We start from the raw sequence: 22,946 nt of genomic DNA on the forward strand, positions 1-22,946 counted from the left end.
AAATGAGACCCTAGATCTTTATTGTTTCAGTCTGTATTGTTCTCACGTGGTAGATATTCCTAAAATAAATGTGTTTAAGTATGTGGGTCACTTGGGGCCCAACAGCAAATTTTGCTCCAGGGTCATGCAGCAGTTAGAAGAGCTTACAGAGTGAGGATTTGAGGGAGCAGGCAATCCTCAGGGAATCTTATTCATGCCCATGGACTCTTGATGTTGTGTACGTGAGCTTTAACACATTTCACAAAGAACTCACAAATTCCATCCTTAACCTCAGAGAAAAAAAATTGCTGCTGCTGAGAGTTCAACTCATGTCCAAACTTGCAGCCCGTGTAATCGTTGAACAAATACGTTTTTATATCCTTACATTTCAAACTCCCATGAGGTCTGAACAAAGAATATATATTTAAAAAGTTTTGTAAATTTACATCTATTTATGGTAATTTTCTATACCGCCTATCTTCTAGAAGGTTGGGGGGAGCTGGAGCCGATCCTAGCTGAGGATTGGCGGGGTACACCTTGGACAAGTTGCTAGTCAATCACAGGACTCACACATGGAGGCAGACAAACATTCACACTCACATTCACACCTATGGGCAAATTAGAGTTGCCAATCAACCAAGCCTGCATGTTTTTGGTATACATACATAATATAAAAAATAGTGGTTCAGATCACATGTGGAGTTGTGTATTTTTCAATAAAATACGTGATAAAGATTTATTTATATAGGGCTTAACCAGGGCCCAGAAGGAGAATTTGTATTCTGTATGACTCATTTGGTGAAGAATCAGCAATTACAACGTAACAAGCAGGGGAACCATGTGAGGCTCGTTTGAAGATACAGCGCTGCTTAAAGGTTTGTGAATGTTCTCTATTTCTGCATAAATATGACCTAAAATGTGAACAGATTTTTACAAGTTCTAAAACTAGATAAAGAAAACCCAATTAAACTAATTCATTTATTATTTATCTGCATATACCAGAGGAAAATTATCAAATCTTACATATTTGTGTGAAGAAAAAGTATGTGAACCCTTCCTTTCAGTAAATGGTGTGACCCCCTTTTGCAGCAATAACTTCAACCAAACGTTTCCGGTAACTGTTTATCAGCCCTGCACATTGGCTTGGAGGAATTTTAGCCCATTCCTCCTTATGGAATAGTCTAAAATCAGGGATGTTAGTGGGCTTCTTTGCATGAACTGCCCACTTCAGATCCTTCTACAGCATTTCTATACGATTAAGGTCAGGACTTTGACTCAGAGCTCATAGCTCCATCGATGTTTGTAAGCTGTCCTGGTTCAGAGGCAGCAAAGCAGCCCAAATCATGATACTACCACCTGCATGTTTCACAGATGGGATAAGGTTCTTATGCTGGAATGCAGTGTTTGCTCATTGCCAAACATAATGCTTCTCATTCAAGCTGAAAAGTTCGATTTTGGTCTCATCTATCCACAGAACTTTTTTTCCAATCGCCCTCTGGTTTATCCATGTGGTCTTGAGCCAGTGTTTCCCCTAAGTTGAGTGCTTTGCAGTGGTGCTACTTACTACTAAACTTTTCCTCTGCTCTGCTCACATTCACCATCACTTTTCTGCTGCTTGCTCTCTCCACTCGCTCAACCACACTCTCGCTATGCACACACATTATGCACTGCCCTATTCCTTAAAGCAGCTACGCTACTCTTATAACAGTACCCTTTATGTACACTTGCTGTTGAAACTGGACTGTTTGTTAGTGTAGAAGAAGAAAATCCAATTTGTTCCAAAGTGTTGTCTAAATGATATAGAAAATGAGTTCCATTTTGTTTTCTATTGTCCTTTTTACTGGGAACTGTGCCGTTCACGTATGAAACATAGACTAGTTTCTTTTTCTTTTTTCCCCTCCACGTTTTTCAAAACATTGTCTTTTATCATTTATTTTGTGGTTTAGAGTTTGTGTGCAAATGATTCTCTTTCATTGATGATGTTGTCCAACAGCCTTGCACTAACATGGCCTATATTGTATGGCCTTCATCCCTCTATAGATGGCATAAAGCATGCAAAGGAAGTTGCCATCTGGATGATAAGATACTTAAAATTTCTTGCCGCCTTTGAAGAAACAAGTGGTGAAAGATGGCAACAAGCAAAGTTGTTACTGGAAGGGTGAACTTAACATTTCTAATATTACAGAAGTAGCCAGTAAACTGGACAGTGTCTTCTGTAGGGACACTTATCTTGTTGTATAGGGACTTTGCTTCAGAAAGTTCACTGGCTGGGCTAAGAAAACAAAAGTCAATGAACTCACCAAGGGCTCCATGAAGGTTCTGGAACATTCTGCATTTGTTGTCCAATGTGATATTTATGGATTTCTGAAAGATTGAAATATATTGTTTTTAATACATATGTAGCAGTCATCTTTTTAACACAAATGTTGTTTTCATTCACTAATTAATTCCAGCTACTTCTACTACGCCATTGTTTTGTTCACTTTTATTGTAAAAGTCAAGACATCCTGCAGACGTGTCAAGTTAAAGGAAGGCTTTTAATTTGAAGCATCTGTCCAGGAAGCGTTGAGTTTAATTGACACTAGCTTAACAGTGTTTAAAAACTGCAAAATGGAGTACATTAGGATACATTTTTAAGACAACAGATAAACATGGAGGGATGTTGAGCCTGCAACAGCAAACACCAGCAAATTAAAACAGGAGCAGATCAGAAAACAGGGAACTAAAATAAATGTCTTTCTCTGATATAAGTTGGTTTCAAATAAAGGCCTGGCTCTCTCTGTATTTGAGGCCACTGTTTGAGAATTTACAGTACATAATAAAATAACAGATACATAGCCATGTTAAATGGGTTAATACAATTTAATGAAACATTGGCATGAAATAAAACGTAAAGTGAAACTGCAGTGTAACATTTCTTACTCTTTTTTCTGGATTGATATAAATCTTGGTGAAGAACAGCTGGTCACTGTCTTTGTCTTCTCCTTTCCAGTCAGCAACCATTTCTTTGATGTTGTGAAGGTAACCAATGAAACCTGAGATAACAGCAAACAGGAAATGAGAAACTATGACTTTAGCTTTTTCTTATATTGTCTGTCTGTTCAACAAATGTTCATATTAATGTACGGTACCTGTACTGCTGTGTGCCATGTTGTGTCCAAATTCAAACACATCAGGGAAAAGTGAAGTCTTCTCTTTCAAAATGCCATGAGCAATAACTACTGCCAGGCCCAGTTTTTATAGCCATAGCCCTATGCTGAGTGCTGACTAAAGACCTGCTGTTTCTCTGCTATAAAAAGGAACTGCCATACTCCCTCTTACAAACATGTGGCTTATCATTAGGGCCAGAGCATGAAAGTGCCAGGGCCCAACAGTCCCTGACACTGAAAGTGCAAGGAATCATGATCATAGCGCCACCTACTGTCAACAGGAAGTCTTAAACACCACTTTTTTGGTAACCACTCCTTGCAGGTTAGTCAGAAACACATCAAATTTGGTCAGCCAAGGTGTAAGACCTTGATGATGATTACCCCTGAAGCTTTTGAGTTCTTAATCAAAAGACGTTGCCATGGCAACACATTGTTCGCTGCAAAATACGAAGCTGTTTTTAAGGGGCTAGACATGCTTGAAAACTCACACAGCTTTGCACACACAACAGGTCTTAAAGTCTGTAATATCATATAGGTGGCCGGCATGGGTGTGGCAGAATGGCTCGACAGCACGCCCCACAATATTTCAACGAAGCGGCCCCCACAGCACGTTAAACCTACATGTACGAAAATGGGTACACACATGTATCATGCTAGGGCGCACAAAAAAGTCTCAACAGGAAGTCGGCCATTTTGAATTTTGTGCTCAATTTCGGCGATTTGCATGCCTTGTATTTTAACGAACTTCTACAGAATTCATCAAAATGACTTCAAAATCAGTGTGTGTCATCTAGACTAGTTTGTGATCAAAGGTTATCAAAAGCTTTAGCTATCGTTGAAGCGCGTTGCCGTGGCGTGGTGTTGAGTTTTCATGTTTCGCCTTGACAGAGGAAATTGTTATAACTTTAGTGTAAATGCTCCAGTCTGCACCAAACTTTACATGTTTGATAAGAGTCCTGGCCTGAAAACATCTACATGATAATATTCCATCAGTGCCTAAACATGCTTGAAAACTTATGAAATCTGCACATTCATAAGAATTGGTGAAAGATTTAATATTTTATGGCTCTTAGGGATTGGCGTGGCAAAACAGCTCGAGAGCGCCCCTACAAAATTTCAAATTTCATGGATGGACGAAATTTGACAGGTCCATATATCATGTCCAGATGCACAAAAAAGCCTCTTGGAGCCATACCCTAAGTCCAACAGGAGGTCAGCTATTTTAAATTTAGATTGCAAATTTAGCGCTGTTTTTGCAGTTTACAGGTGCTTTATTTTGACCAACTCCTTCTAGAGATTTAACTTGACCAACTTCAAATTTGGTCAATGTCATCGAAAGACCTTTATGATGAAAAGTTATGAAAATCTTGAGTTTTCATCATATGACATTGCCGTGGCGACACAGCGAACTTCAATGTTTCGTCATGAAGCGGGACGTTACTGTAACTTGAATGTACATCGTCCAACCTGCACCAAATTTCCCATGCTTCATAGGAGTCCCGGCCTGAACACGTTTACATGTCACTATTGAGATATAGTGATAGCACCCCCCACTGGCAACAGAGAGGCAGCCTTATGTGACAAACATCAACCGATTAACATGAAATTTACATGATAAGCAGCAACATGAATAATTAGTGGGTGTTCTCTAGCTTTAATTAAAAACTGTTTCTGCAAGTCTGACCAGGCAAGACCAAACAGCTTGTTGCACCGCTTAGAACCTTCTACTCTTTTGACTATCTTCAATATCAATCACAAGTGTCTACACACTTCTGAATGACACAGGTATATTGTTTTTATCAGTCTGCTAGACTGACATCCAAAACAAAGAACTTCGATCAGTGGCCGATGATACATCTCTAATCCCTACAGCCATGCTGGTAATATGGCTAACAATGTTTGGTCATGTATGAAACAATTAATTTCATCAGAATGTGCGTAATAAACATTTACAATTCTTTCATTAGCATTGGAGCTATGTGGCCTCTTCTAGCTGTGTGGATGACAGGAGTGACGAACATACCCCCTGAGCCAAGGAACCTGTTGCCCTCCCTGACGTGGGGGTGTTTGTCCTCCAGGTGTCTGTCGGGCCAGATCAGGCTTTCAGAGGAAAACACCACCTTGTGTCTGGCCTGTTGGAACTTCTTGAGCAGCTCTTTGGGACCCGAGGCGAAAACCATATCAAAGCTGTGTAAAACAGGGAGTGAAAATAGAGAACTTTACTGCGCTGTGTGGCTCAGCAGTGTGTGAAGCCAGTGACATATTCAAAACAAATGAAGGGGTAGCCTTTATAAGATGCCAGCAGTCTTTATTTTGAGAGTTAAGTTGTCAGTGGTTGTGTTTACTATCATAAAAGGAACCGCTTGACTAGAAAAAAAAATCATACTCTCTCTTGATTTCAGTATATGCACATGTTTCAGTATGTAAGAACCATACCATCAGGTTAACACATTTTAACTACCTTTCCATATACCACTATACATTACTTAAAAGCTGCATAAAGATACACTTCAACAGTTTGACAACTATAGTTATGTTTCCTTTCCAGGAGTGAGATAATAAGTACATGCACTAATTAATCTTTAACACCAAATCTTCAAAGTGAACTGACTATACTGAAATCATATCGTCACTGACAGAATCAGTAGCTTTTAGCAGTGGAGCTCCTCACTGCTGACAGTTGCAAGTTCTAAGCTCTGTCGGCTGGCAGCTGCACTCTAACTGGTAGAGTGGATGGGCATCATTGGCTCTTATCCATCTACTAAATTGCTCACACGCTGGCTCCAAGCACCACACACTGGTACACCGCCTCAGCTGGCGGGCTAAACCACGTGAGGGGGTGGTGTTTACAATGCACCACTGGGCAAATAAACTCTATCATGCAGCCATCAGCCTTGGTGGAGGAGGTCCATGTCTGTGCCAACGGCCATGTGTAAAGGGAGTTAACCTTACAAATCAGGAGTGGAGCCCCAAAGGCGGACCAGCTGTGCTTGCGCTAATGACCGGTTGGAAGTTACAGACTAACTTGCTGGCTAACGTGCCTGCTAATGTTTACTCATACAGAGTTCATTCTGGTTTACTGGTTGTTATTGAATGCTAATATCGGTGTCTATACACTTCTACCTTAATTTCAGATCATTTTGTCAAATGCTTTGCTGTCTAAATAACTAGTGGGCAGCAGTGACACTATTAATCATATGGCATTTTTCCGAATATGCCCCTCCAAATAATATATATATAAATATCTATAAATTCTCTTATTCATATAAGAGAATTTACTTTCTCTTCGTCCATGTTGACTGCTGACTGGAGGGGAAACAGAAATGTCAAGGACGTCAGCGTTGATTTTGGCTATGAAAATGGGGTTAAAGCTAGGGTGAGCGTTTTTTCAAACAAGTGACACGTTGCTCAGCCTGTTCTTTGACACACGGAGTGGGTTAAGACATCCTCTCTGGGAAACACTGAAAAAATCTGATGTTCGCTCACTTGCTAATTTGTATTGTGTCCAGTAAGGAAATCGATGTAACACATGGATGTATTATAAGAGCTGGATAGGGTTCTGCTGGTCAGCCTTGCAGCCAATGTTTCCTAGTGTCTACTCACGGTATTACAGAGAAAAATTCCCCCTGCGGCCGAAAGAAGTATTTTCCCCATAGACCACCATTGTAAAAGAGACATCTGTAAAACTGTTGACAGGATGATGCTGTTCCTCTTCCTCCTCAACCTTCACAAACTGCTGCCTCTTGTCCTTACATGCAACAGCCAGCTGTGGTGTCTCCTGCAGCTGTTCCTGTTCAGCAGGCTGCTGCCTACAAGTTCCATCATGAAGGCCCTTTATTCATCCATGATGAACTTCAGGAATTTGCCATGTTAAAAATGCCCCTTCACAGCTTCCTACCCCAAGACACTCACTGCAGCACTATGGCCAACCACATCATTTGGTCCTCAGTGAGATCTCTGAATGCTGGAGACTCACAAGGCTTTAGTGAGTTTGCCTTCAGAATGAGAGCACTTGTGGGCATGTTGCAGTTCTGGGGCAGGACAGCAGGACAAGCAGAGTTAGCCTGTGCTTATCATTGGCCAACTTACCACCTGATCAAGTTGACAATCATGCTAGGTACGTACAATCCACCTATCCTAGTTATTTTACACCCACCAACACCTCTAAGAGCCTGTTTACACCTGGTATTAACATCCATCTTGGATGATCCAATCACAAGTAGACAGCTCTAAATACAGGTGTAAACGCACCTAAGACGGATTCAGGACGGATTGAGATCCGATCACTCAGACCACATTCGGAGGTGGTCTGGGCCGCATGTGACCACACTCTTTTACCAGTGTAAACGCAATGTGTCCTGGGCCACATTTAAGGACCACCTACTCAACTGACGTCCTCTATTTTCCGGCAGACTAGGCATCAACTTGTTCTATATGCAGAAAAACACAGAATGTTAATTAACATTAGATCCAATGGGAACTTTTCAAGTCAGGACCGGCCAACTCACTCATCACTACCAGATCCAGACTCCAGCTCCACACCCCAGCACAACGGACTCCATTCTCAACAGGAAGCTACCCCAGGGAGCTAGCAAGTATTCGTACAAAACCTCCATCAACTTGTTTAAACCCTGGTGCTTTCATGATTTGTAATTTCAATTGGCAATTCTGAACTAAGCTGTGGTACCGTTGATTTGACTTGCTGCTTCTCAGGTAACAGTCATCTCATCTGTTTATCAGGTTTCTGATACCAACTACGCAATACATAACTCTGCATCATGCATTTCAAACTTTCACTAGCCATAGCCTTGTGTACCAGTTTCCCTTTCCCTCTTGTGTCTTGTTTGTAAAATTTTGTAGTGTTTAGTACTTGTAGCTGTAGTATTAATAATAAATGTGCATGTAACTAAAGTGAACTTGTTTGTGTTTTCTTGTGCTTGCATCTCAGTCACTTAACCTTAAAAGACCTATACCCTTGCAAAATCATAATTAAGATTAATAACAATCATAATTCTAATAGACCTCTCTTGTGTGTCCAACAAGGAGGACTATTTCCCTATTATCATACCCACTCTAATATGAGTTATGTCAGTAGACAAATAATTTCATGTTGGAGTTGTGCACAATAATAATTCATAATTCCCCACATAAAGTCATAAAGATATTTGAGTGCACAAATTCCTACATTTAGATGGAGGGTACACAGACCCCCGGTCCTCCCGCCGGTTAATCACGAACGAATTTGGTCTTTGCAAACGGTAATGATGTACATGTTTATTTGCATATAGAGCGAGGAAGTGAGATCCAATCACAAGTGGTCACTCAGGATGCATGTGGAGATGCATGTTAATGCCAGGTGTAAACAGGGCCTAAAGCGCACTGATTAACTTGTATGTTATTCATTTGATCTGTAAATGTAAAAATGACAAATGGTGGTTTTAGAGGGAATTGCAATTTCTACTATTTTTTGAATGCAGTGCAGACTCTTCCACTGAACCTGCCCAAACAAAAGTATAACCACCCAACATTAATACTGACAACAGTAAAAGCAGTTAAGAATATTTTGAATACGACTGTGTAATGAACGGAAACCAATCGCTGTTAGTAAACCCCACTTGTATGATTTGGAGAACTCTGCTATGGCCCTTTAATTACAAGGGTGTTACTCATGTCAAGTGAAATCTTGAGATTCAAACTGCCTGCGGTGATAACACTCTACCTGTCAATAAAAAGGATTATTTTATTCTCATCCTCCATCTTCTCCAGAGCTTCTTTAAGGAGTCTCACTTTCTGGCCTCCTCCTGGAGCTGACATGTAGTCACCTCCTCTCCATTTCTGACCCCGACCAAGGACCTTCAAAAGAACACACACACACACCATTTACTGCAATTTGAGGACAAAAAGTCTTCTTTCCTGCCACTTAAATAAAGATACTCTACTGTATGTTACCTGCCAAGTTTTACTTTGATTAACTTTTGACAAAAACAAAGTCCTAAATATAAAGACATTTAGCAGATTATAGACATGCTGCACAAAAATATGTATTTGTTTTCCTTTAAAGAATAGACAGAGAGGCTCTCATGGCCAGACAGCAGGAAAGGAACTTTAAACCGAGATCTTGCCACCGAGGTTCCTACCTTGACAGTGTAGTTGAAGTGTTTAGCCGACCTCAAGAAACGCCTGAAGCCATCAGTCTCTTTGGTTGCAACTGTCACAACAAGGAGATTCTCTGGAAGACAAAGCATTATAGAGGAATTCAGTAAGATGATATTGTAGGTCTCTCATTTTCTTTTGCCTCAGGCATGAACCAACCCAATGGTGCTGCCATAACTGTCAGTTTCTGTGATATATGTCTCATTGTGCATGTGTTTTAGAAATTGATTGGATTTTTTTAATTTCTATTTCCTCTCCATGATATATCTTCAAGATGAGATTTGATTAAGTTATGAACACCATCTTCGTCTGCCCTTGCAGGTCTAACTATCAGTGTGAGTTTATACCATAAACTCCACATATGCTGAAGGAAAAATCTATTTCTCTTGACACAGAACTAACATTTTTATAGGGTCCTACATAACCGATGGCCCAAGGCCAGTAAAAGTTTAACGTTCATTGTTTACACAAATCATGGGGAAGGCAAAGGCACCAGTGACTCCAGGGAAGCAGGGGGATTTTCCAGTTCTGGTGTTTCTCCATCTTCTCTGACTCCGGCAGTGGCCATGGTGTCTGGAAAAGTAATGCAGCTGCAGGCTACCGGAAAGCTATGCTGTCGTCTTTGAAATGTTGTGTTTTTTCTTTGGATGCGCACAAGTAGGCAGGGGTGGAAAAAAAAATACTGGGAGAATCGCCAATCGCCTACTTTTGATTTGTAAATCAACAATCAACACACACACAGCAGACAGAAGTGCACAGAGTCCACAGCGGACAGAATGAAACGGACTTTAGATTATACTTTACTTCAGTCGACCACAACTGCTTGCTTCCAGCAGTCAGCTTCCTTCTCATCCAAAGCCACTATGAACAAGCTCAAAACAGACGTTCATGGTATGTAACAATTGAGTCTAATTGGCTAAGTATCTTAAAATTAGTTGGATTCTTGAAGGCTTTGGGCTGACACTGGCCTGCCCCTCCTCTCTACCAGCAGTACCTACAGCAGTGAGTCTGACCAGCAGTCCCTCCTCTCTACCAGCAGTACCTGCATCAGTTTAGTTTTAGTTTATCAAGTTTTATTTCAAACATGTTAGAAGAAAACAAAAAATAAAATATATAAGCAAGAAGCAACAAAATAGAATATACAAGCAAGAAAACAAACAAACCACACATTCAAATAACAGAAGAAAATAACAGAAGAACAAATCAATCGGGTTAGAAACAAACAAAATGTCACAAATCCATCCCATATCTGTTTAATATATTATTTTTAAAGTCTTTTAAATTTGATTAGTGTTCCAAATGTTTTAATTTCTTCACTGCAGTTGTTCTATACATTAACTCCTTTGATTGTCACACATGATATTTTGCATTTGTCCTTACTACATGCTTTTTGAACATACACATTCCTCTCAGGTCATGTTAACTTTCCCTCATTTGAAACAACCCTTGGATACTGTTTGGCAATGGAGATTGCAAAGACTGGTAGCAGAGATGATGTGGAAAGTAAAGACATATATGTTAAAGAAGCTATGTTTACAAGTGGAACAGATGAAAAAGAAATTATTGACACTTAAAAATCTCAAGAGTAAGAAGACTGAAATGGAATTGACATGTCCACAGTTCAAAATATTGTTGAATGTGTAGCAAAACCTCTGACTCATATCTGTAACCAGTCTCTACAAACTGGTGTATTTCCAAGAACAATGAAAACAGCTTAAGTCATACCAATATATAAGGCTGGAGACAAAAGTGCTCTCAAACTACAGACCTGCTTCCTTGTTTCCATATTAAATATCTGGTTGACTTCAAAATTGCCCAAATCATGTACAGAGTAAAAAATCAATTAGTTTAGTAATTGATTAAAATATTGGCCATAACGCATTAACCGTTTGTCAAAACATTATAAATCTTGGTACACATGTTCAGTCCATCACTGGGAACAGGTCTACCAAAGCGTTTTGAGCCCGATCCATAGGGGGCACCACAAATGTGTATCTGAAAACCTGGTGGACAGAATTTCGCCAAAATTGGTGTGCTTGCTCTGGGGGTGAGTATTAACCAAAATCTGAAGCTCCATATTGACTGGTGCAAGTGGGCATGGCATATCACATATTCGCTCATAACTCAAGATGCCTTTGAGTGATCCTGATTAAAATCACTGGAAACATCTCTTGCTATCTCCTGAACAGAGCCACCAAGATGTGTTGAAATCTGATGAATGGCAGAACTTTGAGTGCACAATTATTGAAATGCTGCATGCTTTCTGATGATGAGATGATGATGAGATGATGAACAACAAGGAGCGATTGGTCTCACTCCTTCTTTAAACAGAATTAAACTCGCTGAAGTGACTTTGCTCTCCTTTGTGAAGCCTGAAACCTGATCAACCCAACCTGCTTTGGTTTTGGAAGATTGAGCTGCTTTCTTCTGTTGACCGCAAAAAGGTTGTAACCCAGAAATCGCCGCTTGTGGCTATGTTTATTATTTGTGTTCAGCTGTGGCTAAAATTACCATGAGCTGTAATGAATTAAAACCATGGAACTTGGCACAATAACTGCAAAAGATATACATGTGCTGTGCTTTCCCAGAAATATGAGCCCAATTGGCCAGACAGTGGCGCTGTAATTAAGGCCCGAAAATTCAATTTTCGAAAGGCCACGTGCCTCACACCGTAAGTCCGATTGACTTGAAATTTTACACACAAGCCCAGCTCAATGTGCTCTATAAAAAAGCCTCCTGGACCATAAATGTCTGCCATGATGGATTTTTTTGCTAATTTGCATAAAGTGAAAAAAAACAACAAAATATAGAACTTTTTGAATTTGACACTATCAACATCAAATTCAGTATACAGCCTTGCAGGGCGGAGGTACAAATTTCTATTGTAAATGAGCAAGATCAGTCGAAAAACATGGCCATCATCAACAAATATCTTCGCAAAAGGTGGGGCTTAGAAAATACTGGCCATATCTCATTAACCATTTGTCAAATCATCGTACATTTTTACATAACTTCATTTTTACATAACTTCAGTCTGTAATTGGGAACAGGTCTACCAAAGTGTTTTGAGCCTGACCCATTGGGGGGGCCAAAAACACCACAAATGCGTATCTGAAAACCTAGTCGACAGAATTTCACCAAAATTGGTGTGCATGCTCTGGGGGTGAGTACTAATCAAAATCTGAAGCACCAAATTGATTGGTGCAAGTGGGCATGGCCTATCACATATTTGCTCATAACTCAAGATGCCTATGAGCAATCCTGATCACTGGGGACAGGATGTACCACTCTGTTTGCAAAAAAAAAATCTTCTTTTTGGTTTATATCGGCGGTTGGCAACTAGCGTATTCGGTGCATTACTGCCACATTCAGCTCTGGAGTGTGGACCAGAGATTAAATCATACCCATTAATCCTGTCTGTCTAATAAACTCAAAGAAAACTCTAACGTTACTGCTCGACCCACTTGGCAGGTTCATTAAAGTTTTAATTCTGAGCTTCTGTACTCCAGTCTTCTTATTGAGATGGGTACTACAAACTATGCTTGCATGCATGTTGGTCTACTCAGCCAGCTGGAAAAAATATGTGCATGTATCAGTATCAGCATCTGCAATCGGCCACAATGGGTTGGAAAATATTGGCATGACGGATATCAGCAAAAAATCCAATGTCATGCATCCCTAGTTCAGTGTATTTGAAAGTTGTCAAGTCCAGTTTTTCATATTCCATAGGTGAATGACCTCTGTCCAAACTTGTCATGGATGTGTTTAGTGTATTCAGTTAATCACTATTTAAGATTTTCCATTACCTTGTTGTGTTGTTCTCCCTGGATTCATTCATTGAACTTATCCAGTTTGTTGACGCCTTCGTACTTCTGCTGCCTCTGGTGTTGATCCTTTCAGCTTCATGAATATTTTGCAACTTGCTGTCAAAGTTGCCTGGATCTTGTTTTCAGTCCCCTTTTGTTTCCTTCCTTGTCTGAGGAGCGCATACTTTTTCTTTCTGTTGGTGAAGTGGATTATTATAGCTGGTGTTGCACTTTTGTTTTTGTTGGGCAGGGTGTGAAAAGCTTCAATGTCACTGCTGTCAACAGAAATGCCATGTTGTCTAAGTAGCCAATGACCTGTCACTCAAGCGATTTCTCCAATACCCTCAGAGGCCGCAGCTGCCCCGGCATAGTGCCAGTGTCTGGTCTTCAAGTCGCTGATGATAAGGTTGTCCAGTACTGCTCCAGGTTGGCCACTCAATTCTCCAGAAGTATGATCTTTTTTTCCTTTTCCATGTTTTGTTTCTTAAATGATTGAACTTCTCCCATCAGTTGCATTTCCCTCTTTTGATGACCAGCAACTGTTGCAATCTCGGCTGACAAAAAGTCAAGAGATTTCTTACACTCTTCTACCTCATCGGGGAGGTTTGCGGCTTTTTTGACGGCATTTTGCTCAGCGACTCGTTAGTCCAGCTTCCACAACATCGAGCAGAGCCCCAGCAGCTGCCGCAGTAGCCAGCTGAGCTAACACTAACCAGGCTAGGCCAGCCAATAGCAGTGAGTCTGACCAGCAGCCCCTCTTCTCTACCAGCAGTGCCTACAGCAGTGAGTCTGACCAGCAGCCCCTCCTCTCTACCAGCAGTACCTGCAGCAGTGAGTCGGACCAGCAGCCCCTCCTCTCTACCAGCAGTACCTGCAGCAGTGAGTCGGACCAGCAGCCCCTCCTCTCTACCAGCAGTACCTGCAGCAGTGAACCTACATTTATACAACATTCATTTACAGATCCAATATGTACCTAATTCTATATTTTGCATATTTGTGTAATATATCAACATTACATATCAGTGGCATAGGCAGGAATCACAGTGTGGATGGGCACAGAGAAAATCAGGTGGGCCTAGCCCATCCATGACCAATTAGTTATGAAATGCATATGTTAACCAAAATAGGCCATTACAACTATACTTGCCTGAATGCACCACAGTTTAATCATATAAGCCTTATACATAATCAGAGGTAATATTACAAGCACCAAGACGAACATTAACAGCATTACATAGCCTGACATGGCAGCCACTTATTCACACAAACACAGCTGACAGACACAACAGCATGATTAATCAAGCGTATGGATAGAGGTACACTGGTACCAACATGCTGGGTAACATTAAAAATGACACTTAAACAGAGTGTGGCACGGCAGCCACATAAACCACACACACACACACACAAACACACACACACACACACACACACACACTGATTAAACTGACTTTTCTACTTTTTTCATAGGAAAGTATATGCAGTCAATTTTGACCCATAACACAACATATGTAACAATAATTTCTCATTTTAACATATAAGAAAATATAAACAAGTAATTTTGGGGAATTATTTTGTTAAGATCCTCTCATGGTCTTATAATATATTAACCTGTTCTGTTCATCATAAGCAATACAATAGATAAACCGTGCCTATTTTAAACTAAAAACAATTTGTACATTGCAAGTTAAACGTGGTTTAAGGTACATAAATATCAAAGTAAGTATATATTATGGTTATGGATGAATAATAAGTTACTTGGCAGATAAAACATTTAATGGATGATAATTAGTGTTTTTTCAGTGTTTGTTAATAAATTCAAACGTGGATCAGACCCACAAACACTAAGAATTTTTCAAATGTGCCTATGTAGAAATGAATGGGATATTGTTGTTATTATTTAAGCATCTAATTATAAAAAAAATTCTGCAGTAAAAGACAAAAATAGAAACTTTCTTGATTTAAACAACAATTCGTGGCCATTTGAATATAGATTTCTGAGTTTACGAAGTGCACATGAATGCACCATGAAGTCTCAAATGCTTTGCCATACACAGTGATGTAGATTTTAGAGTTTATGAGGTGCACCTGAATGCACCATAAAGTCCCTTTTCCACAGGCTATGGTCAGCGCTTTGCAAAGCGATGTAGACGTACAATCGTTCTTAAAGTGTTTACGTTTTGAAGTGGAGATAGTGCGACCACGCCCAGACTGGATATTTATTGCAGATATTCGTAATTCAATTCTTCCTAGTCAAAATGAACCTTTCAGATATCCACAACGTCATTCTTCCTAGGACAAATGACGTCACTTTTGCTATTCATGTGTATTGGGCTTTCAATTTCAGATATCCACAGTTACATTTTTGATATCTGCAATACAATTCTTACAAGGAGAAGCTCCCATTTCAGATATCTACAATCCAATTCTTACTAGTCATAACTGAAGTCGGCATTTGCTTTTGGTGAAAAAAAAATCCTGCCAAAAGTGGTCACTAGATGTCGCACTACACATGTCCAAAACTCAGAGATGATTGTTGCTGAGTGATGATCAGATCAAATTGTCAGACTAGGCAGTGCTGATCAAATATGAATGAAAATTCTGTTACTGCATTGCCTATTTCTCGCCTCAAATGTTTTCAGAAACATGTTTAGTGAACTGTTTAGCTGTAAAGTGAGATAGCTGGTAACGCAGCCACCGTGTTGAAACAGAGCAAAAACCAAGCACCGCCCAACTTGTAGTACGTCACCCACTATGTTGATCTACGTCAGTTACAATTTCAGATATCTAAAACTGCATTCTGGATAGAAAGAATTACATTTATGGATATGAACAATATTTATACAGATGTCCACGACTGTAGTTTTCCTAGTAAAATTGAAATTGTGGAAATCCGTAATGACAATTTTACTAGTCAAAATGTATTTTTGGATATTCATAATTACATTTTTTGATATCTGTTAAGTTTTTTTTCATTGCAGATATCTGAAATGTGATTTTTCTATCAAGAATTGTATTGCAGATATCCAGAATGTTCATTCTGGATATCAAAAATGCAATTGTGGATATCTGAAATTGAAAGCCCAGTACACATGAATGGCAAAAGTGACGTCATTTGTCCTAGGAAAAATGACATTATGGATATCTGAACTGACAATTGTGGATAGGAAGAATGTCATTGTAGAGATCTGAAATGTTCATTTTGACTAAGAAGAACTGAATAACAGATATCTGCAATAGTTAAACTATTAAATGTTTAATCTGACACTTATACTTTTTAAAGGACTTTTAGATATCTTAAATTTACTTTTGACTAGTACAATCAAAGTTGTAGATATCTTAAAATACAATTTCTACTGGTAAGAATGTTATTGTGGATATCTATAATTACCATTCTGACTGGTGAGAATACAATTTTGACAAGGAGAAATGCTATTCTGGATATCTAAAATGTAATTACAGATAGGAGTGTGGTTCGTTTAAATGTTAAAATGGCTTGCCATACTACGCCTGTGTGAGAGAGAGCACACAGAGGATGTTTGTTTGCCGCGGGGGGATAACGAGTCGATGCCGGTGAGTCAGCGTCTGTTTGGGAGTAAAGAGAGAGAGCGTGATAGCGGGGTGTGCTGCTCCAAAAGTAGAAAGTCAATTTGTATTGGGACGAACCGCCACATATAAATAAATGTATGGTAAAACCTTGGGTGTATTGGCGTAAACCCTTTTCCAACACAATAGGAGGGCAAAGTGTTTGCATTTGCTTCTCTGAGTACATGGCTGCGCTTTGGCACGGAGGGGGGTGGAGGTCGTCGTCGGAGAACCACATACGGCTCCGTCAGCAGCAGCCGCTAATTCAGCCTTTCCCTTGACAAGTGCTGAAACAGCGGCTACGTACGTGTCGTTCCTTGACACCAGAGGGGTATAGGTAGAGGAGAAACTGGCACAGGAGTAGTCTCTTCCTCCTCCTCCTCCTCCTTCTCCCGACGATGTCTTTTAGTGATGACTTTAAGCAAACTGCTTTGTTTCGCCATACAAAGCAATTACATTAAATCACTATATTAAATGTTAAGCAGCTAGCTAGTGGAAAGTAAGCAATACAGTGCGTGTGTGTGTGTAATGCTGTACAGTGAGTGAAAGAGGAGGAGCTGCTTGCAATCTGGCATCTGCGAAATGCATTGCCACTCCAAAACTCTGACCTGTCAACATCATCATCAACAAGAAGCAAGAAACAAGAACTGATTTATTTTTATTGGTCCCGTAGTCACATTTGAAATTGAAACAGTATGACTGCTATGATCCAGCAAAAAAGGAAGCCCTCTGGAAGCCCCTCACCCACAGCTACACGCCAGTTACATATATCCATAACTAAAGGAAAACTACCAATTCTTTCACTGTTGTATTATGTATAGGCTACAATGAGTAAATCACCAAAACTATGGTAAAAACAATTACTTTCAGTTTTTGGCTGCCGGGCCAGAGAAATATATATGGGGGGGGGCAGTAAAACTCTGATCCACTGGCAAAGTGGACCAGTGTGGAAAAAATGTTACATTAGACACTGTATTATATTAATATGAAGTATAGTTCAAGGAAGTATATTTGAATCAAATGGAACATTGAAAAGTTCACCCATTCGTTTAATCCTGAAACATTATCTCCATAAAAAAAAAATCTGCCAGATTCACTAGTTTTCAATAGGAAATATCTTCTTTCAATGCTCTCGCGTGTCAAGTGTTGCTTGCTTAATTTTACTCCTGTTTCAAGCTACTGGCATTCATTTCTAGAAGCTTCCAGAGGAAGACTTCCTGGGAACAGCCGCTATGTTTCAATAACTTCAGAATATTCTTCTGGACTAACGGGAGATTTATGAGATTGCATACTGTGACCAGCATGATTTTTGCAAAGATAAAATCTATCCTGACAAGTTGAGACAGAAAAGCTGTCTCAAAAGTCTAGATTTTGTTCTCTGTTGGTCCATAACAAACTTCATTCAACATCGTTACACTACACGTTAATGAAGCATTCCTATATAACATTAGCAGCACTGACAACTCACACTGAGTTCATGGCAGCCTCGTCCACGTCAGCGGCATGGAAGTTCTCCTGAGCACCGACGTGCAGTTTTCTCTTATGTCAATGGGTCACAATGTTAAACCCCCTTCATTGTATTCAACTGTCTTAAGAAACATACAACAAGCAACATACAAGCTACAAGGTAACGTAGCTAATCAGTTTTGAAAGAACTACATTTTTATTTCTATTCATACAATATGTCGAGCGGCGCGTGCAACGTTTTCAACGAAATCTCAGCTCTTCGACTGGCTGCAGGTTGTTGCAGCGAGACACACAGTGGAAGGAGGACATGGATTATTTACTGGTCGATAGGCATACCAGAGTTTGAGTAAGAGTTTCCTGATGAGCTTTGGGAGTCTCCCCAAACAGCCCAAACCCAGCATAAGTGTCCCAAACTGCACTGCTATTGACTGAGATAGGTAGACTTGATTCAACGCCATTATTAAGTAAAACTGTGTAGCAGAGCTGACACGGAATGTTGGTGGGGTGCAGACATAACGTTACTCACAGTCAGCATTCCTGACTTACCTTCGGGGACTCGCTGCTCTGCACAGTTTGTCGGAGGGACAAGTACACAGACAAGAATCCCTGACAACCATAGCAGGGGCGACAGCTTCATTTTTCCAAAGTTAGAGTTAAAATCCTTTCACGATTCCCAGTGCAAACCAGTCAACACTTTTTCCTCTGATTCCGTCCGAAGAAGCCAACTGCGCAGGGCTGACTTGACTCTCCCCACCCTCCCTGACTCTCTTTCTGTCTCTCCTTCCTCTAAATCCCCCTTTCCACGCAACAAACTAAAACTACAGTAGAAGCTGAAGAAGAGGAACAATAGCAGTAAAACAGTAATTTGACGTTTCCTATATGATATTTTTGTCAGATATTTGTGATACAGTAGGCTCATGTGTTAAAACCTTAGTCTGTATATGAAGAGGTTAAAACTGCATGCATCTGCAACGCCCACTTCAAAAACTGAAAAAAAAAAGTCTTTGAAAATGAGCTAGCTGTTCTGTGGACATGAAAACTTGCACGTAGCCTTTACTCCCCTCACCAAGTTAATCATTTTTTTTTAATTTGTCATCATAACATGTAAAATTTCACAAACACACAAAAAAATGTTTTATAACAGTTGACTCATGGGGTGCAACATTGTAACAAGAACAGAATATAGATATTTCATCTATCCACACTCATATTAATAAGGGTAGACTAAACCAATTAAAACAGTTTCAACAAAAACTGAATATCAGAACCTTCATGGAGGATTTGACTGCATTAGGTGTGCCTAACAAACTGGCAGCTGAGTGTATTTATAGAGTATATGTCAATGGTTAGAAATTGTTATAATAAAACCTACAGTTCAAAAATGTTCTTGTCTTGTTAACATACAATAAAATCCATATAAATAATAGCACTCATTTCACTGAATCTGTGAATCTTCTCCCAGCCTGCGTCCTGCAGGCTTTGTGTGCAGAATTTCTAGCCTCCAACCCGAAGCTGAGATGGCATCTGTTACATCTGCTCCTGCTGCCTCCCCTGACACTCCCTCCACATCTAATTCTATGTCTTCCTAACTGTCACTTCTCCGGTGGCTCTCTCCCTATTCTCCCTGTGTGTGTGTGGTCTGTCTGAGTGGAGACAGGTGTGCTGGAGTCGGAGCAGAGCACCACCAGCTGCACCTCATCCTGAAATATATTCTCAGCTCTGCCACATCCACCCTGCCAGATCGTAGCCTCTGCTTATGTCAGTACTATGCTTCCAGCCGTCTGGTCGTTCCTAAGCTTATTTGCTAGTTGTCTGTTGCTTCATACACAGTCTGAAACTTATTCCCTCTTCCCTGCAGTTCCGTCTGCTCTGCCCTAGGCCCCGGTCTCTCGGACCTTGTCTCATCTTGTCTGCTCCATTCCCCTTACCTGGACCCACCAAGCTCCATACTTCACCTTTGGGATCTCTGCCTGGCTCTGCTGTGAACCATTCCCTGGGCTTCACCTGGCTAACTAACCCTGCCATCCTGAAAATAAACACTATTACATTCCAACCCTGTCTCTAGCCTGTCAGTGTTTGCACTTGGGTTCACCTGCTTAGTTGCCACATGACAGTATCATCATTTTCTCAGATCTGGCAAAGCTCCAGAGTCACAAAAGACATTATACAACAGTTTTCACAGGCTTATTCACAATAGCGAGTGAACTGAACTTGATGGGGTGTCACAGTGGCCTGGGGGCTAAGATGTGTAAACTACAACATCCCTTGTTCCATTCCATCCAAGGACCTTTGTTGCATGTCATTCCCCTTTCCCTCCCCACATTTTCTGTCTGTTTCTCAATTATACCATGAATTAAAGGCAAAAATGCCCCAAAACAACTCTTTTAAAAACCAACAGTTGTAACTGCAGTTATAGTTTTATAACTGTTCTGCTGTTACTCTTTTGTTAAGTCACATTCCACTTTAAAATTCCTCGTCTTCACTTTTCCTTATCTCATATATCTTCTCCACACTTCTCACTGTCCATCCTTTTTCGGTTACACATGTACACCTAGTAAGCAATACATTTGTGTTCTCATCAGTGACACGTAATTTCCTCCAGAAATCTACTCTCATGTTAATGAAGGAAAAAGACCACTAAAAAGGACACATTGTTATGTTATGGTGTTTTGATTAAGACTGAAACCAATATGTGGCTATGAAAAGTTATGAAACAAAGGCCAAAGTTGTATAAAATAGACATTGGTAAATCAATGGTATTACTTGATGTTACTGAAGACATGTAGCATAGTAAATACCACTACATAACAAAAATGTGGATGCTAAGGTAGGTGCTATTTTCCCCTCATATTGCTGTACTGTAGCCTATATAGACTGTTTATATCTAAATCATGGGTGTATTACAAGATTATAATATATTATAATATTATAATATAATATAATACATTCATGACCTAAATATGTTCATGGGGAGTTGATCAGAGAGGGTAGGAGTTTGGTGGAAGCTGACGGTGGAAGCTAACGGTGACAGCGATACATGGTTAAAACTTTGTGGGAAAACAATCAGAGCAATCTGACAGATGATCCTGGGATCAAAACATGTTTGTCAGTTGGAGGTCGCAAGTGAGGAGAGCTCACTAGAATGGGGAAACCCAATGACATGAAGAAAGCTGTGGCGGGTCGGCACAACTATGTTGTGAATGAACCAGAGGGGGAGACTCTGACATAATTGAAGTGATAACAGTACGGAGGTAAGCCAAGGTAGTGAGAGAATGAGAGAGAAAAGAGGTAATTTTGCCAGATTCAGCTCAAAGAAAATCAAGGATAGTGGAGGTTTTGGGGGAGGAAGAGAGGAGAGAACTCAGGATGGTCTGGAGTTTAAGCTTATATTGAGATTTGGTGAGGAGAGGGGAATCTCTTCAATGAGTCCGTTGAAATTAACAACCGAAAACCAGGTTGGGGATATACACTTGGCTAAGGTTTTGAAAGATGGAAATTTGTTGATTTGCAGGAATGAAGAAGAGAGAGATCGGGCTGGCAGGATGAAAGAAGTAGTGCGGGTTAAAGCAGTAAGTGCAAGTGTATTGAAAGAGGAAGTAAGTGGAATAAAGGAGTGATTTGGGGGTGCCAGTTAGAGTTACAATGGAGGAAATTAAATCAAACTTAAAAGGAGGAATCCTGAAAGGTGCTCGGTGGTTGCAGGTAACTCGAGAGGGAGTGAGGAAAGACAGTGAGCACGATGTACTTGATTTTGAGGAGGAAGTGTTCCCAAAGAAAGTGACCCTAGGCTTCTTGAGATATACCGTATAAGAGTACATGCCAAAGCCAATGAGGTGTTACAACTGTCAAAGGTTTGGTCATACAGCCATGACATACGAAGGCAGAAGAAGATGTGCCAGATGTGGAGAAGATCATGAGTATGGGCAATGTGGTCATGAGCAACCAAAATTTTGTAACGATGGTGGCAATCACAGTGTGTTTTATGGGGGACGTGAAGTGGTGAAAAGGAAAAGGGAAATACAGCAGGTAAGAGTTCAGAGTAAGATTACATATGCAGAGGCTGTGAAGATGGTGAGTCAGAGAGGAGGAATTGTTGAGAGAAGCAGAACAGGTAAGTGAGGGAAAAGTAATGGTTGATTTAAAGAAGCTAGTCACTTTCATAGCAGGGGCAGCAAATGCAACTGTGGAAGTTTGGAAGATGTTTTTTCTCAAGTTCAGGGCAATATGGGACAGTCATTGTTTGCTGATGATGGAGCTTTGTCTTCAATCGGCATTCCGAATATTGGCATCCAACAACAAAGGTACTTCTTCCATGTTGGGAGAGAGGAAGGGCCAAGAGGGAATGTTTTGCATGGAGCAGTGAAACAGTTGCTAGAGACGTCATTAAATCAGAAAAAATATATCCTTACAGTGCCATTGCCAGTAACGCCACCCTGGTTGTTCCCCTCAGTGTCAGTTGACTTCTATATTCTGGAAAAAGTGCAGGTACATAAAAGTTTTGGAAATATTGCAGTTTTGGTTGAAGATTACATGGTTACAAACATCATATCAGACATTTGTCCCAGTATACACAGATGGATCCAAGGATCCTAACACAGGGAGCACAGGCTTTGCTTTGAGTATACCAACCTTACAAGTTTCTGTTAAAAGAAGAACATCAGATCATTGGTCAGTTTATATAGTCGAGATGATAGCAATTGCAACAGCATTACAGTGGATAGAGGAGTTACAAATTAAAAAGGTTATTCTTTGTACAGATTCATGTTCTGCATTAATGTCCTTGCAGTCATTTACATCTCACAGTAGG

At 40.2% G+C, this 22,946-nt stretch overlaps 1 protein-coding gene across 2 annotated transcripts in view; it reads right to left on the minus strand.

Moving 5' to 3' along the window:
• plod1a (procollagen-lysine, 2-oxoglutarate 5-dioxygenase 1a) overlaps positions 1–19,072 on the minus strand; it is a 38,446-nt gene extending 19,374 nt beyond the window's left edge. For both annotated transcript variants that reach the window (XM_042409198.1, XM_042409199.1), the window contains exons 1-6: positions 18,686–19,072; positions 9,266–9,357; positions 8,848–8,981; positions 5,152–5,315; positions 2,902–3,014; positions 2,280–2,343 (exon numbers count right to left, since the gene is read on the minus strand). In XM_042409198.1, the coding sequence (XP_042265132.1) occupies positions 2,280–2,343; positions 2,902–3,014; positions 5,152–5,315; positions 8,848–8,981; positions 9,266–9,357; positions 18,686–18,776 (658 nt within the window). In that variant the 5' untranslated portion in view covers positions 18,777–19,072. The remainder of the gene's footprint in view (positions 1–2,279; positions 2,344–2,901; positions 3,015–5,151; positions 5,316–8,847; positions 8,982–9,265; positions 9,358–18,685) is intronic.
• Positions 19,073–22,946: the final 3,874 nt, after the last annotated feature.

The sequence above is a fragment of the Thunnus maccoyii genome, chromosome 4, assembly GCF_910596095.1.
Source record: "Thunnus maccoyii chromosome 4, fThuMac1.1, whole genome shotgun sequence".
NCBI lineage: Eukaryota > Metazoa > Chordata > Actinopteri > Scombriformes > Scombridae > Thunnus > Thunnus maccoyii.